This window comes from Mytilus californianus, unplaced genomic scaffold, assembly GCF_021869535.1.
Source record: "Mytilus californianus isolate M0D057914Y unplaced genomic scaffold, xbMytCali1.0.p SCAF_10, whole genome shotgun sequence".
Taxonomy (NCBI): Eukaryota; Metazoa; Mollusca; class Bivalvia; order Mytilida; family Mytilidae; genus Mytilus; species Mytilus californianus.
Genome location: NW_026262582.1, coordinates 23549543 through 23566305, shown reverse-complemented (window position 1 = coordinate 23566305; position 16763 = coordinate 23549543). Strand labels below are relative to the sequence as shown.

The following is a 16763-nucleotide window of genomic DNA, read 5'->3' as shown; positions in this document are numbered from 1 at the left end:
ATATATCAAAGAGTGTTAAAAGTGGCGTTAAACACCAAAAAATAGTCAATTATAAACTATGCGTAATAGGTATAATACATGCTGTGTATATAATCAAGGTATGGTGAATATGTTCGCTGAATTCATTTTCATGATTAATCAATCATCGTTAAATGCTCTTGATAAGATTCATTTATCAGATACAATAAACTCTATTACAATTATATTTGGTCTATGGAATGATTATAAGGTATAGATCAAGGTCCACTTGCTTTTAATTGATCATCGATAACGTATAGTTCACTTATATATAAGGTAATCTTGCCCTCAGATTATGGGTTATTAAGACATATGTTACAGCTAAAAATATCATGTAGAACAAAATATATACACACACACTTATATGTCTCTCCTGTTTAATCGCTTATTATTGACTTAAATGAAGGTATTTAAGCGCAATATCTGGCTACCTTTTAGACAGACATTTTTTCAATACAATTTTTGTAGCCTTAGAATGTATCTTTATACCCAATGCAATAATCTGAAGTCCTGGATTCATAAGTGATGTTCCTTGAAACATTGATACGTTTTTTCGTAAAGCGTATATAATGCAGAGCAAAGAAAATGTTTCATACAATAGGAACATTGATAATATTTATTTTTTTTCATTTCAGGTTGTAACTTAAAATGGAATACGATACATCGTCAGAAAAAGTAAGATATAACTCATGACCTTTCCATAGATTAAAAAATAGAGACCAAAGAAACTAAAGGGACGGTCAAACTCAGTAGTAAAAAACAACTGACAACGTCATGGCAAATACAAAAAAAAGATCAAAATGCAAACAATAGTTTACAAATCACAACATAGAAACACTAAAGACTGAACAACACGAACCCCATCAAAAACTGGGGGTGATCGCAGGTGCTTTGAAAGGGTGATCAGTCTACTCCATATGTGGCATCTTGCTCAAGTAAGTAAGAACCCATGATAAGTTTAATTCAGTAGGTGGCATTCGAGGAAAAGAAGGAACATAGCCGTCGTCATCTGAAACAGATATGCCATGACGGTCAACCAACTCGTAATAACGTCCGTAATATTTTCGAAGAGTATTTCTCAAAGAAGTCCCAAGAGTCACTTGATATTGACATCGTTTTCATTGTTATCACGTATAACGTATATCCATACACTTAAACTTATATGTATACGCTTATACTGCACGATTGTAGCATGACAATTATATGGGACGCTCATTACCATGATTTTCGACTAGTATGTTTCTCTTTTGATTATATATATTTTGTAAAGACAAATTAGCCATGCGACATTCGAAGAAAGACATCATCAGTATAGAAGCCGTCATTAGAAAACAGTAATTAAATTCGTACACTAATGAAAAAATATGAAATATTGTCAACTTATAATAACACATTTTCATCTAACAAAAAAAGGCTACAAATAAACGTGTTTTGAAAAATATTTCAAATGGAGAAGAAGTTTGTCTGCTGATTGATTTGAAAAACGATTGATTGCGATATACGCTCGTAGCTCAAACAAGCGTGACCGGAACATATCTTAGGGAATCAAGATGTATAAGACATAGAAAGATCTAAAACCTCTGTCATACACAAAAGAATAATGAATACTTCTCAAACCACTCAAAATTTAGCATCACGAGCTAACAAACAAAAAAACGAAAAATAGAAAGGAAATTGAAGTTGCATGTTTATGTGCTGGAAGAGTAACAGTTTCATCTCAACTTATTTCGCTCTAAGTCTAATTCACCAAAACGAAAAAAAAATCCAAAATGAGAAAAGGATATTTTTTGCACACACAAAGTCTTATATTCACAAAATTTAAGCTGAAAATGTATATAAAGTCTGTTTTTTATTACAATGTTCGATAATCTTATAGTTCATTCGCAATGCTTTTTTCTTCACTTTGTTTAGTTTCATCCTGAAATCGTCGAACATGAAAGACCTGGTGATAGTAAACAGCTAAAAATTTGTTTAAAAAAGGCGCTGAGTGAAAAAAAGATGGCAATACTTGAACTAGGCGACAGAGACAATGACTGGATTAAACATGCCAGGTGTAATGACCAAATCGTCATGGTTGACTGCATGGCATTGTTTGAGGAACAGGTATAACCACTTTTGTTACAATTCTTTAGAATTTGTATTTATAACACACACACACACAAAGAGACATTAAAAGTCAGACTTAAGATCTCTTTTTTAATGACTAACTATTTGGAAAGCACGAACAACGCACCATTTGGTTCACGTTGAACTTGAAAAAATAATTATATAAATAAGCAAAAACAAAAACCATTCAAATGAAATGATTAAAACATGTACATTTGAAACCATAACAGTGAAAAAGCGTCTGCGAAACAAAACGAAGGTATGGTACACATGCTCAACAGTGTATGCAAAAATCTAGTAGAAATACGAATTTCATTTACAACAGGAAAGACGGCGTTGTTATTTGAAAGTGTACGCAGTTCTCACTGCGCGTAAACCGTCGTATCACTTTCATTATTCCTATTCTTATTACGTCTTTTTTAAACAGCTTTCTTGATAATATAATATGTCTTTATTTCAGAAAAAGAATCCAAAAGCAAAGCATATTGTTCCAGATTTGTCCGACCAGGTAAATATCTTAATGTTTTCAAGAGCTTCGCAATCGGTATCAAGACAAATAAATGCATTTGTATATTGTGAATGGAACATCACATTGTCACCTTTGTTAAGCCCTCCCAATATCATTTCAAAGTATACAATTTAATTGAACCTCACCCATTGAAAATACACTAAAAAAAAATACCCCCCCCCTTTCCCCCCAAAGAAAAAAGAAAAAAAAAACAAAACAAACAATAAAAATCAAACAACAACAAAAATGTGAACGAACCACTTGTCATAAAGACCTTGTAAATTTCTGTGTATTTTGGTTTCTTGTGGAGAGTTGGCAATCATACCTCATCTTATTTATATACTGATGGATCGTGAAAGTTTGAATCGGCTGAGAATGCGAATGTTAGAGTTGGGGCCCTGAACTAATTTGACGGGTGTTACATATCTCCGTAGTAAATTAGATTTGTTCGAAGATTTACAAGAATATTTGATATCATACTTGTATATTTTGAAGAACATAGGTAGCTACACTACTTTTATTAAATAACAGTTTTCAATATTTCGAGGTACTTCCCGGTAAATCGTCAATTTGTCGATGTCTACTGACAAAACCGATTAAAAAAAAAAAATTAAAAAAAATGGCTGCCTCATATGTCAAAGCAGCTAAAATTACACAATCACATGATAACACAATGAGCGCGATAAAGCCAATTTTTTTACTTTAAGATGACGTTTTAGGTAAAATATTGTTAATTCTACTGGTCATCGTTACTACTTAACCCACTGGGAAGTCTACAAGACAATAGACGCTTAAGTTCCGGTAAAAACATTGTCTGGTTTGCAAATAAAACGCGATATTTGGAGAATAAATTTTGATAATGTAAATGACAAAAGTTACCTATTGTCCAAAGGGTTAACAATCAAGAGTATTGCTGTATCCCTTATATTAGAAATACTAAAAAAATCAGTTTTCATGAGTAGCAAGATACGATAACAGTAAAACATTCCTCTCAAAGAAGATGACAACCAAATCATACGAGCACTCGAAACCTCTGTTAATAAATGTGAGGTACTTAACTGTTTTTGCGAAAAGAAAACATGCTTACAAATTGCAAAAGCGGAGAAGACGAAAAAACAAATAACCTATGTTAGATGGAAATGTCCCTATGTTGATTTTGCTGGAATTCGAAGCCAATGAGATTGATTATAGATTTCTTCAAATATTAGCAAAAACATAAACGGAAACCGTTTTACCCAAGGCAACCTCCAACATGAAATTGTCCCAAATAAAAGCTACAGGGGACTAAAAACACAAATGTTCAATTATTCCCCGAAAATATGTTGAAAATATAAATAAGAGGATGTGGTATGAGTGCCAATGAGACAACTCTCCATCCAAGTCTAAATGTATAAAAAGTTAACAATTACAAGTCAAAGAACGGCCTTCAACATGTAGCCTTTGCTCACATCTAACAGCAAGCTTTAAAGGGCCATACAATGGCTAATTTAAAAGCGTTTTTCAGACGAAAGGACAATTTATTTTGCCCGATCTTTAACTTTTTCACATAATAATGTATTTTGTATCGGCACGCTGAATTTCTGCTCGGACGACAAAAATTAATCCGAAAGATCCGAACCTTATTCATAAACCGTTGGATTGATATAATGAATGCACAGCCGTACAAAGTGCATTTAGAAAAGACGATATGATTTTAGGCACTTAGTAGAAAGCATATTAAGGATTTATTCTTTGCTAATATTTGAAACATAATATAGAAGCTGACAAAGTTCATAAAATAGCTGTATGAAATAATTGATAATAAAAAATGGTCAACTGAGGGACTAAACTAAAGGTACATCGCAAAATAAAAGTTTCCAAATCAATATGTAAACAAATTTATGTTTGCTTTTGCAGATTTCCGCAGAATGAAGTTTATAATTTTATGTTTAATATTGTTTGCACTGTTCATTTTCTGCATTAAAACATGTTTAAATTGCCATACGCACCATTTTCATAGGTCGAAAAAAGAGAGGCGGACACCAAAGGGATGATAAAACATTTTGTGGTTATAAGTTGAAAACAAACTAACAACGCCATTGCCGAAAAAAAAAAGAAAAACATAAAACCCCTCGAAACTAAATATTGAGCTACACAAACCCCACTAAAATTGGAGCTGCTCTGAAATATATAGAACATATTTTTTAATATACTTTCTTAAAAAGTAATCAGTAGTAACATTCAGATGTCACAATACATTAACATTACAATAAATGAAGATTAAGTTGACGTTGGTGCATAACAATTTACCATGTAGATTAAACCATTGGTGTTTGGCTATTTTATCGCTTGGTGTTTAGTATGAGTAACGAACATAATAGACAAGACAATATAATGCATATGTCAAACCAAATGTTTTAAATTACCAATAAATAATCTATTAACTGATCAATACGCTGTCTTTTATTGCATGAAAATAACATTGTATTTTCAGGATGATATTAAAGATAGACTGTTAAAGTTGCAAAAGAGAACTAGGAATTCCCCATCTGTACAGATAGAGACTTTTGAAAACTGGGGAGAGACACAAGCTATACAGGTTATTTCTTCCACTCCTACTACAAAAGATGAACTACAGAAGTTAGTTTTAGCAGCATCTGAAATAGGTTTGCGAGTAAGGTGTGCTGGAACTGGACACAGCTGGGCACCAATATTTGCAGACAGCAAGCAATTACTTATTTATGTTAAAGATATGAAAAGCGACTACAAAGATGGATCCAGAATAAGAATAGCTAATGTAAGTGGTAATATATTTACAATCCGAAGAGGATACAAACACTGTACCTCTCTGATGGTCTCGTAGTAGCAATTCCTAGTTCAGTCCTTACCTGATTCAAAGCCTAGATTACCTTATTTATCTACTGCGTAACCACAAATAAGAAGTAAGAATAATGTCTACTCTGCTGGGATTCAGGATACTATGTCCAAATTGTGTCTTCGTGTGGATGTATCCCTTGTGAAAAGTAAGACAACAAAAATACTGAATTCCAAGTGATATTCAAAACGGAAAGTCCAAAAACAAAGTGCAAAATTTAAAGCTCAAATACACCAAACGAATGGAAAACAACTGTCATATTCCTGACTTAGTACTGGCATTTCCTTATGTCGAAAATGGTGGATTAAACCTGGTTTAATAGCTACCTAAACCTCTCACTTTGACGGTTGCATATAATTCCATTATATTGATAACAACGTGTAAGCAAAACAAACAGACGTGATAGGTAAAAAAACGTCAAAAATAGGGGTACAGAGGTCAACATTGTGTTATTATGTTATTATCTTTACAATGTATCACTATAAAACCAAATAACTATTACAACACAGAAAAACACAATGACATATCGAAAATCTATAGACAAAGCACATAAATAAAAATAAAAAACAAGAATAAAAAAAAATGGCCATAGCACATATCACAACGGCGAGATGTATAAATACCGAGCCACGCAAAAAGGATATTACCAAAAATGGATTAAACAGTAAAGGTTTAAAATATATGAATACAAATAAAATTAACAGTATAACGCGTAATTAGGATGATAAACAACGTCAGTACCTAGAATCTATACTTCAATACCATCATGTATTATTTGTGAAGTTTGTAGGAAATATTTATCAACAATGTCTTGGTATCTTTTTATGAACTTTTTTTTTAAACTACACTTTGCACATTAGGAATCCGGCTAAGACGATCAGGACAAAGAAAATGACATACTCCTACTGCATAAACTTATTCTCATCTTGAATCTGCATTTGATTTGTCGCTTAACGTTGATCAGTCATCAACCATCAATTTCGATACATTTCATTGGTATAATATGAAAATGATTATTATAGACAATAAAGAAAAATGTATATTCAATTTGTAAGCTCTTAATTGTTCCAAATCTCGATTAGTTGTACATAATGTCTACGTATGAGTAAAAGGTTTAAAACAGGATACAAAAAACGATAATATGAATGAAGGCGATGGAAAAATGCGTATGTACTATGTCAAGCTTTTATACGAAAGTAAATGGAAAACAGTTTTGAATGAGATAAAGAAGACTATCAAAGATATGTAGTTTACTGCAACTAATTCTTTAAGGGTAAATGAATTAGATGAGAATAACTGAAGCCATACTTAAACTAGTTAAACTAGAATTCTAATTTTCTTTATTTAACAAACTGCAATATTTATTTAACACCAAATATATATGCATAAAACAATACTGATTACTTCAAAGATTAAACTTTACTTGTCAAGTATCAGAGACAATAACCCTCAAAGATAAAAATAAAAATAAAAAAACGATTGGTATAGTTCATTTGGTGCATCTGGTCACATTATTACTGTAGACCTTAGCATCGTAAATAATGATAAACTTGAAAAGGTGTTTGCCAAAGACCCGATATGTCCAACTCCCAACCCAATATCTGGAACATCAACTTTTCATTTTGTTTTATCTATATTGTTATGGTTTATGATATGATCCTCTATGAATGATTATTGTATTATAGCGTCAAAAGGGTGAAGTGGACATCATGACTGGAGTGACGACTGGAGACTTTAAGAAGTTCCAAATAAAAAACAAATTGCATATTCCTGCTAATGTTATTTTAGATGTTGTTCAGATGGTTAGTGTTGTAGCAACAGGTTGTCACGTGAGTTTCAATGTCACTATCATATTATACCAGTTTTAATATGCTGAACTTTAAATGTACAGTTTAATTATAATTTTACTATGCACATAAGTTTATTCAACTCTTTTTAAATGTGTTGTTTTATTATAATTTTTACCATACATTTTAGTTTAAAGTCTCTAGTACATTATTAACCTATAGTTAAAGACCATCCTTTTATTAGACTGCGTATAACGTCTTAACACTACATGTGTTGGTTATGACCTGATTGATATATTTCAATCTAGGAAAAATAAAGGCAACAGTAGTATACCGCTGTTCGAAACTCATAAATCGATAGATATAAAAACAAATCCGGGTTACAAACTAAAACTGAGGGAAACGCACCAAATATAAGAGGAGAACAACGACACAACAAAAGCACAACTTTAAAATGTAACATACACAGAATCGAACTATAATATAACAATGGCCATTTTCCTGACTTGCTACAGGACATTTAAAAAAAAATGGTGGGTTGAACCTGGTTTTGTGGCATGCCAAACCTCCCGCTTTAATGGCAACGTCAAAAACAACACCAAAACGACAACATCACATGACAGGACCACAAATACAAATAAATGGGAGAACATATAGGACAAAGAAACACACGAACTATAGCTACCAAAAGGTACTAGGCTTAAAATTCAATACGCCAGACGTGCGTCTCGTCCACACAAGACCTTCCAGTGACGCTCAGATGAAAAAAACTTGAAAGCCAAAACAAGTACAAAGCCGAAGGGCACCGAGGACCAAAACTTACAAAAAGTTGCGCCTAACACGGCCAGGGTTTTCTGCCTGGGACAAGAACATCCTTATTATTAAGAATAATTTATAATTTTGCAAACAGTAAATCTTATAAAATGACTATATAATAGATATACATGATAAAACCGAGGTGGGGACTAACTACAGAATAAAAACGGATACATTACATAAAACAACTTAATCCAACGTATAAAAATACACATGGTTTACTTGTTAGGTGAAATTGGGTTTTGTACTAGCTTACAGTAAACTCGATCTGTACTTTGTCATTGTGCTAGTTATTTGTGTATTAGCTTTTTACTGGTCGGATTATTTGATTATTTTCGTGCTGTTACAGCGTTAGGGCTGGTAAAGGGGGGTGGGGGGGGGGGGGGGGGGGGGGTGGGGTGGGGGGGTGGGGGGGTATATTGAGCGATCACATACAATATAATCTTCGACGTAATCTTTAGCTGGTAATCCCATATAAGAGGCCTTGAAGGGTTCTACTATAGTTTGTTTTCGTATATTGTTTAAATGAGGCAGTTGAAATTCTTTATTGAATAGATTGGCCTTATTGAAATCGGTGCCTTTATAGCCTACTATGTTTTGAGTATAGTGAGGGTGTTGCGAAATTTCTAAGGCTTTTTGTCATTGATCGATATAGTTTCTTTGCCAAACTAAAAACGATAACAAGTATGGCCAGTCCTTGCAAGAATTCAGAGATGATTTTCCCAATTTTTTTAGAAGAAGTTTAAATAACACAATATTCTTATTTTTATGTCAGTACCAAAGCGTGAACTGACTTCCTGGATGCTCTGCACAATTGTTTCAATACTGCGAGAAAAGCTAATTGTTCGTGACTATTATACTGACGGATTCAGTAACACTGGTTATCAGACATATATACTACACTGGCCTTTCGTATATCTATTTATCACCAAGACTACACTAGTTATTGAATTTTTTCTAGTCATTTCGTTTTTCCCGTGACTGTGTAACTTACTGTTTATGCATCTATATATTCATTTTAACATACAGGGGGTAGGAAGGGATGCAAACACACCAAGTGACAACGTAGTGAAAATGCGCATAATCGGAAGTGATGGTAAACTGCAAACCTACACATCTGACGACAAAGAAATGTTGAGGGCGATAAGTGCAAATTTTGGATGTTTTGGAGTTATATTTGATATGACAATAAAACTTATTCCTGAGGTTATCGTCAAAGTAGAAAATCGATACATGGGTTTAGATGATATATTCTTCAATGCAGCAAAAATAGAAAAAATATTTGAAGAAAACTGGTCGGTTGAGATATTTTGGTTTCCTTACAACTCACTCAGTCTTTTTGATTATAATCCAAAAAATGATGATGTCTGGATCCGTATCATTAACAAAGAAACGGAACACGTCGAAACGGCAACTCAAACATATTACGACTGGAAAGAAATAAAAGATTGTCTGACAGGAGAAGCCATGGCGATCATGTCACCGATCATAGCAGAAAACCCTTCTTTGACTCCATGGTATGCATTGTCATCGTTTGGCGCGTTAAAAAAAATCATTTACCCGAGCGGTATCCAGTATCAGGAACTTCCACACGCTGTTCATTTTAGGTAAGCTTGTATTAGTGACCCACGCTCATAACCCCTGGTATGTCCTGTTATAATGTTGGAGGTCGAACATATACAGGGAAATTATACTCATAACATGCATAAAAGAGGGACGAAAGATACCAGAGGGACAGTCAAACTCACAGATCGAAAACAAACTGACAACGTCATGGCCAAAAACAAAAAGACAAACAGACAAATAATAGTACAGATGACACAACATAGAAAACTAAAGACTAAGCGAACCCCACGAACCCCACCAAAAACTGGGGGTGATCTCAGGTGCTCCGGAAGGGTAAGCAGATCCTGCTCCACATGTGGCACCCGTCGAGTTGCTTATGTTATTACAAATCCGGTAAATAGTCTAATTCGGTAAGTCACATTCGTGAAAAGGGAAGGGTATTGTAGTTACGACATATGGAACATATCCGATATCATCTGTGAAACGGTTATTCCATAACGGTCAACCAACTCGTGATGGCGTCCGTAAAATTTACGAAGGGATGACTTCAACTTCACCATTTGGAACTCATAAGTATTCACCTCAAACGAGCTTATACTTGAAACTCACGTGACATTAGTTCATGTGAGCTTCACGTGAATCGTATGTGAAACATGTGAAACTCATGTGAATTTCACGTGAACATAACTTTAATTTTGTTCATGTCAATTTAACGTGAATTTAATCAACTAATAAAAAAACATTTTTCAAAATTTTCAAATCTAATTAAAATCATGAAAGATACCAAAGCAAAATTTACATGAAATTCACGTGAGATTCATGTGAATCTCAATGCACGTGAAATTCACATGCACATTTTTACGTGAGTTTCACATGTTTCATGTATTAGCTCCTTTGAGGTGAATCTCACGTGAAATGTTTGACGTGAATTTCACGTCAGATTCATATGAAATTAACGTGAGCAAAATTTGCTTGTGTCGAAGGGGAAGATGATACAAACATCCACACGTGTAATGGAGAAATTCCAAAATGGTTAATTAAGTTTGGATTGTTTTTCTAGATAGCTCTTGTTAATATTTTGTAAAGTGGATATGAAAACGATTGACAATCAACGTCAGTAAAAAGTGAATGTCAACCAATTGGGTGATGCTAATGTCAATTTCAGGTACGATCAGTAGAATTAACCACAGATCTGTGAATTCTATAACGGCGAATTACTTCTTAATAATTTTGTAAAAATTTGATATAAACAACGCTGTTCGAGGCATGCACGAGCAAATACTAAAGAATATCAAATACAATTTCATATATTGGATTTTGAACAAAACATTATGTTCTACTTTGTTTGGTTAAAAGTTTCAAGATTGGAATATAGCATGGAATTGATATATTTTTATTTAATCATAGCGTGCTGTTATGCTCTTTAAATCAAAGTATAAGCAGATTTATGTTTGATTTTTATATGAATTTCAGACAATACATTGAAAAGGCTCCTGTATATGACATGGAATTTGCCTTCGATTTAAGGGGAGATTTTCATCGACTCTTGAAGATAATTCAAGTAGTTGTAAACAAAGTGGATCATTACGAGGAAAAAGATGAGTATCCATTGAACATTGCTTTAGAAATGCGCATGATGGGTCACAGGTAAATCTGATAAAAGTAAATTAAATTTTGATACAAGGCTTATAATATTTTGCGCGCCTTTCGTCTATATAAGACTCATCAGTGACGTTCGAATCAAGTCAGTTGTAAGCCAAATAAAAAAAGAAAGTTAAAGATAATTGAAAACCGAAAACTTCATAAAGACATGCAAAATAAGTATAAGGCAAACTATACAAACCTTAGAGTTTCGAATATTTCAGCTTTTCATTAAAAATTTATTTACAGAACAATTACCATATCAATGATATGTTATGTCAACAAAAAAATACTAATTACAGGGCTGATGACGAAACAAAACATACAAGGGTAGTGGCATAAATCAGTCATTTACATTATCAAAATCAACACCACAACAAAGTATATGATGTATGTAAAAAAAAAATTCATTGCTGAAAACGCATCATAGATATTTGTATGTAAATATGCTATTCAAACTTGTCAATTTTACGTTTTTGCTTAAATGTGCAGTAATAAATGAGAATCATAACCGGAATAAACAGTCATATTGAACAGTACAACATAATGCTGGTGTTGTCCCATTTTTCTTAGGTTAGTTGTGTTTTATGTCCTCTGATGTATGCATTTTGATTAAACGTATGTTTCTGTAATTGAAGTACCAATTTAATATCAATTTTCAGTAACACACTCCTTTGTCCTGGTATAATTGGAAATCCTGTCTATGGCGGATCTGGTCACGTGATGTATATAGAAATTTTAAGTGTCGTCGACACAAAAGGATGGGAAAAATTTTGCATTGATGTAGCAAAAGAATGGATGGCTTTAGATGGAGTTCCACATTTAGCTAAGCAGTGGGATTTTATTCCCGGTGTTGAGGACCATATTTACAAAGTAAGAAAGAAAAACGACTGTTTGGATTACATAGTTTATTCTGTTAACATTATTGTAATATTGGTTGCAAAGTTAAAAATGTTTTCAAACATATGTGCTTGCTGTAATAAGAAATTGTCAATGACTTTCTCATGTTTCTGACAAGTTTCAGACTTACAAAGTTAAGTTAAAAAACAGTGCAAAAAGTAAAAAGGGATCCACTCGAAAGTTTTATGGATGCCATATAATATTTTGGTGGCCCATAAAACATATGTGTTTTACACATGACCTTTGATATGTATCGTAGCCATAATCACGTTCTCTTTTCGTCGAGCGTGATATCGTAAATAGCAACTTATTAGTAAACTTTAATTATATTCAGTAACACGACAAGTGCCCTTTGAAGTTTCAAAATATAAGTTATTACGTTAAGACTTCATTCTGCGAACGTCAAAGTCAAAATAGGATCTTAATCACAAATAACAGAATGATATAAAATCATATCAAAACATTTTTACAAGATTAAAATATATACTATTCCATATGTAATAATGAATGAACAATGTTTTCCATTCGTTTCCATTCGTTTGATGTGTTTGAGCTTTTGTTTTTTTTGCCATTTGATAATTGACTTTCCGATTTGAATATTCTTTGGAGTTCGGTATAAGTGTTATTTTATTTTTTATACAACACAAAATGCCAAATTCATCTTTAGGTATCTACAAAAGTATAGCATGTCAACCGAATTTAACTTCGAATGTGGTTGTAATATGGACATACCATGCAACATGCATAAACACCTTTATTCATGGCTCTTCAAAAACTCATCTTGCCAATATGCATTGCAAACTTATACTTAATCTATAAGAATTGATACTTGCTACGTAATTAAACATAATTGCTTCGAACAATATTGAATTAACTATGGTTTGCTTGATCACATATGAACGATAAAAGAATGAAACCAACACTTTATAAATTTCATGCTTCCGCAGAACCTTTTTGGATTTACATTCATTAGGAACGTTCAAGGCCGAATATGAAAAATATGTATTTTCGAAATGATTATGCTGTCAAACTGACAATACCGTTCAAGTTCGCACAGTTTTTCTATGAAAACTACAGAGAATTGTTTGGTCATAGTAAAATATGGCAAACATTATCTTTTAAACTATCATAAACGACCGGAAAATAAATCTCATATTTCTTCGTCTTGGACTTATGTAATATTAACCCCCTTAATATGAAGCGAATGATTAATCGTTAATATAAAAAAGTATATGCAGAAACATGAAATTTCAGAATCAAACTTGTACTAACAATACTTATCATTTTACAATTTTTCAGCATATGGGACAGCACATCGATGCCTTTAAGGAGCAGCTGCAGAAATCTGGTGCTGATCCAAAGGGGATGTTCCTCAACAAAAGCCTCCAAAAACTATTACGACTTTAACATGTCTAACCGGAACTTTTCGCAATAAGCTATCCGGCCAATTACAGTTGCTGTGATGTTTTTTTTTTTATTATGAATAAAAATATGGTTTACTGGAAAAAAGATAATGCATTTTAAAAAAAGGACTCTGTAAATGATTCTGCATTATGAAAATGATAGCATACTTCAATTCATCTGTATTTATCAGACATTTGTATGTCTGAAGTTTTTCATCTAGTGGTTGTCGTTAGTTGCCGTATGCTTTCATTTTCTTTCTATGAATGTTTCGCCAACGTTTGTGTTGTTTTTGTAAATATTTTTACATGTTATTATCCTCCGGCGTTTAAGACCTATTATAGGGTTTGCTCGAGATTGAAGGCCGTATTGTATTGATCCTTAGTTGTTTACCTTTGTTTCTATAACTTTTGATGATGCAAATGAATTATATGTGTACCTAAGGTCCGATACGTATTAAATATGACTTATAAGTCTTTTGAAGACAAAACGCACGTCTGGAGTACAAAATTGTAAGCCTGGTATCCAATAAATGCATTATAAATAGCTTCAAAAGTCCATACGTTGCTAACAAGACATATGGTGTAAACATTTGTTTATTGTTTTAAAATATCTCTAAATTTTCTTTTTAGAATGTTTTAGGTTCGTGTTAATGTATACATCAGAAGTATCGTAGTTCATTTGATATATTTTTATTTCGTTTTCATGACTCCTTTAAAGTATCTGGAAATCTTATGTGCGTGCACAGTTAGAAACTAAATATATACAGAGATGTAAATGGAGTCATTAATATAAATGTCACTTAATCGATAACTTGTACATTAATCCGAGAATGTTACATAACACACACTATAAAACAAGGCATAGTGCGTGATTTAAATGTGTTAAAATCTAGATTTTAGCGTTTTAAACATGCCTTTGGTATTGTTACATCGTTTGTTGTCGTGTGTTTAAATCTTTTCGAAAATTCTGTAATCTGGCGAAGGAAATTAATTATGAATAAAAATATTCAAATATTAGTCCCCCATTAAAAAATATATTTTCCTCATTAGAAGTATATGGTAGATAATAATAATTTTCTTTGGAAGGGAAAACTTAACAATTGACATGAAAAAGGATTACGCGCCCAGAAACCAAGTACGAATCAGAATAGTTATAGTAATTGGCAATAAGATACCAAGGGATCAAAAACCTAAGTCGAAGACAAAAGCAGAACAACTTGTTAAACCAAAAAATGACAACAATACCGACAACAGACAACAAATCAATCTTTCGAATACTAAGCAATACAAACTACTTCCTATTTGTACTTGTTTTTAGTAGATCAGTACTTTGTCATTTTGCTAGTTGTGTATAAGCTTTGTACTAGTAGAATACGTCGAGACCTTTCAACTGATTCTTACATTTTTCTGCTATTTTTTGGCTGTAACAGCTAATTGACAGGTAATGGGGAGAGCTAAGCGCTGACAAACAATATATACCCCGACATGATCTCAAGGTTTGCTGTCCCAACCCAGGCCCTTTAGTTAAGTGGTTATAGTTTGTTGCATTTGGTGCCTGCTATTGTTGTTCATTATTCATATTGTTTAAAGAGTGCCGTTGGTATTTATTTTTATTGTGTTGGCATTTCGTTATCCCTGGGCCGTTATAGCCTATTATCTAGTGAGATGTTGCTATTTTCTGTACCACCAAATGGTGACCTGCATTTGTTAAAATCCGCACCTTTGGTCATACGTGGATTGTTGTTTAATTGCCAACTATACCACGTCTGCATTATTTATTTTTTTCTAAGTAAAAATAGCTCGAATTACCAATGATTTCAGAGAAGCTCAGCACTAATTCTTCCATACTACGAGAATGTTCATTATTCGTAACTATCATACTGACGGATTCAGTGACACTGATTATAAGACATGTGACCAACGCTGACCTTTTAAATGTTTCAATATAACCAAGATTACACTAATTATGTTTTTTTTGTTTATGTCATCTCGTTTTGCTTTATTTAGAAAAAAAACAAACTTTTAAACCATTAAATTTAAAATTTAAATTATTAACAAAGAAACGAAGAAAGTCAAAACGGCAACTCAAACCTATTATGACTGGAAAGAAGTAAAAGATTATCTGACACAGGAAGCCTTGGCAATCATGTCACCGATAATAGCAGGCAATCCTGCTCTGACTCTACTTTATTCATGGTCATCGTTTGGCGCGTTAAAGAAGATCATTTACCCAAGCGGTACACAGTATCATGAATTTCCACACGCTGTACATTTTAGGTAAACTTATTCGTTATGTATAACTTCAATCTTATAACTTTTAATTTAACCTGAATTAGGCTGTTAGTTTTTCTCGTTTCTCTTGTACGTTTATCTCTCGTTCGTTGGCACTTTGATGTCATGATACAACTGATCGAATTAAGTCTTGAATGTTCTAAATTTTCTTTAGAGATCTTAATGCTTTTTGGAAAATATTTTCAAAGTGGAAACTAAAACTTCTGATTGGCTAATAACGTCCATAATAACTGGATGTCAACGATATTTTACCTACGACAAAAACAAAAACAATGGAAAAAACCTATACCAAAGTCGGCCCCGACGTGAAAAATGTGAAATAGTTCAAACAAGAAAAGCAACGGCCTAATTTGTATGTTTGGTTAGGTTAAAAGATATAAGATTGAAGTTATAAATTATTGCATGTGTTAAGGTTTGTCAGGTCGTATATTACACAGAGGAATGTGAGGATTTTTCAAATGAAAAACCGACCGTAAAATATGCATTATCTGACTGACATACCGTCAAAAATTTTTATTTTCTGCAAAGATTTGCAGGACATTACATCCCAATTTACCTGTAAGTGGATTATTCTTTTCTCATGCGTTTATGTATACCAACGACCAGCGGCTAAACTATTTGGTGAAATTAAACTCAATAATCTAGATATAAACGTTAGTTATTACTGTCAGGTTTAATTATTATTTAATATTTTACCGTTATTGCATGAAGCAAGAAATAAAACAAGTGTTTCAATATAGGAAAAATACAAGTCACTTGGTAAGTAATTTATTATATCAACTTTATAAAAAGGGTAATTATGATTTTTTTCTCTGGTTAAACGCCATTTGAATCACCAAAAAGCATTATTTGTTCAACAATTGAAAAGGAAC

General features: G+C 32.8%; 1 protein-coding gene and 2 long non-coding RNA genes across 3 annotated transcripts in view; 2 read left to right on the top strand and 1 right to left on the bottom strand.

Moving 5' to 3' along the window:
- Positions 1–16763, top strand: part of LOC127717801 (uncharacterized) — a 61997-nt gene that overhangs the window by 16187 nt on the left and 29047 nt on the right. The window lies entirely within an intron of this gene.
- LOC127717793 (uncharacterized) overlaps positions 1–16763 on the top strand; it is a 29400-nt gene that overhangs the window by 8608 nt on the left and 4029 nt on the right. The window contains exons 4-11 of the mRNA XM_052223623.1: positions 654–693; positions 1930–2121; positions 2585–2632; positions 5106–5408; positions 7172–7315; positions 9119–9696; positions 11129–11302; positions 11959–12169. Of these exons, the coding sequence (XP_052079583.1) occupies positions 667–693; positions 1930–2121; positions 2585–2632; positions 5106–5408; positions 7172–7315; positions 9119–9696; positions 11129–11302; positions 11959–12169 (1677 nt within the window). The 5' untranslated portion in view covers positions 654–666. The remainder of the gene's footprint in view (positions 1–653; positions 694–1929; positions 2122–2584; positions 2633–5105; positions 5409–7171; positions 7316–9118; positions 9697–11128; positions 11303–11958; positions 12170–16763) is intronic.
- LOC127717799 (uncharacterized) overlaps positions 9155–16763 on the bottom strand; it is a 73177-nt gene continuing 65568 nt past the window's right edge. Inside the window, exon 2 of the long non-coding RNA XR_007989380.1 lies at positions 9155–9198. This is a non-coding gene — a long non-coding RNA (uncharacterized LOC127717799). The remainder of the gene's footprint in view (positions 9199–16763) is intronic.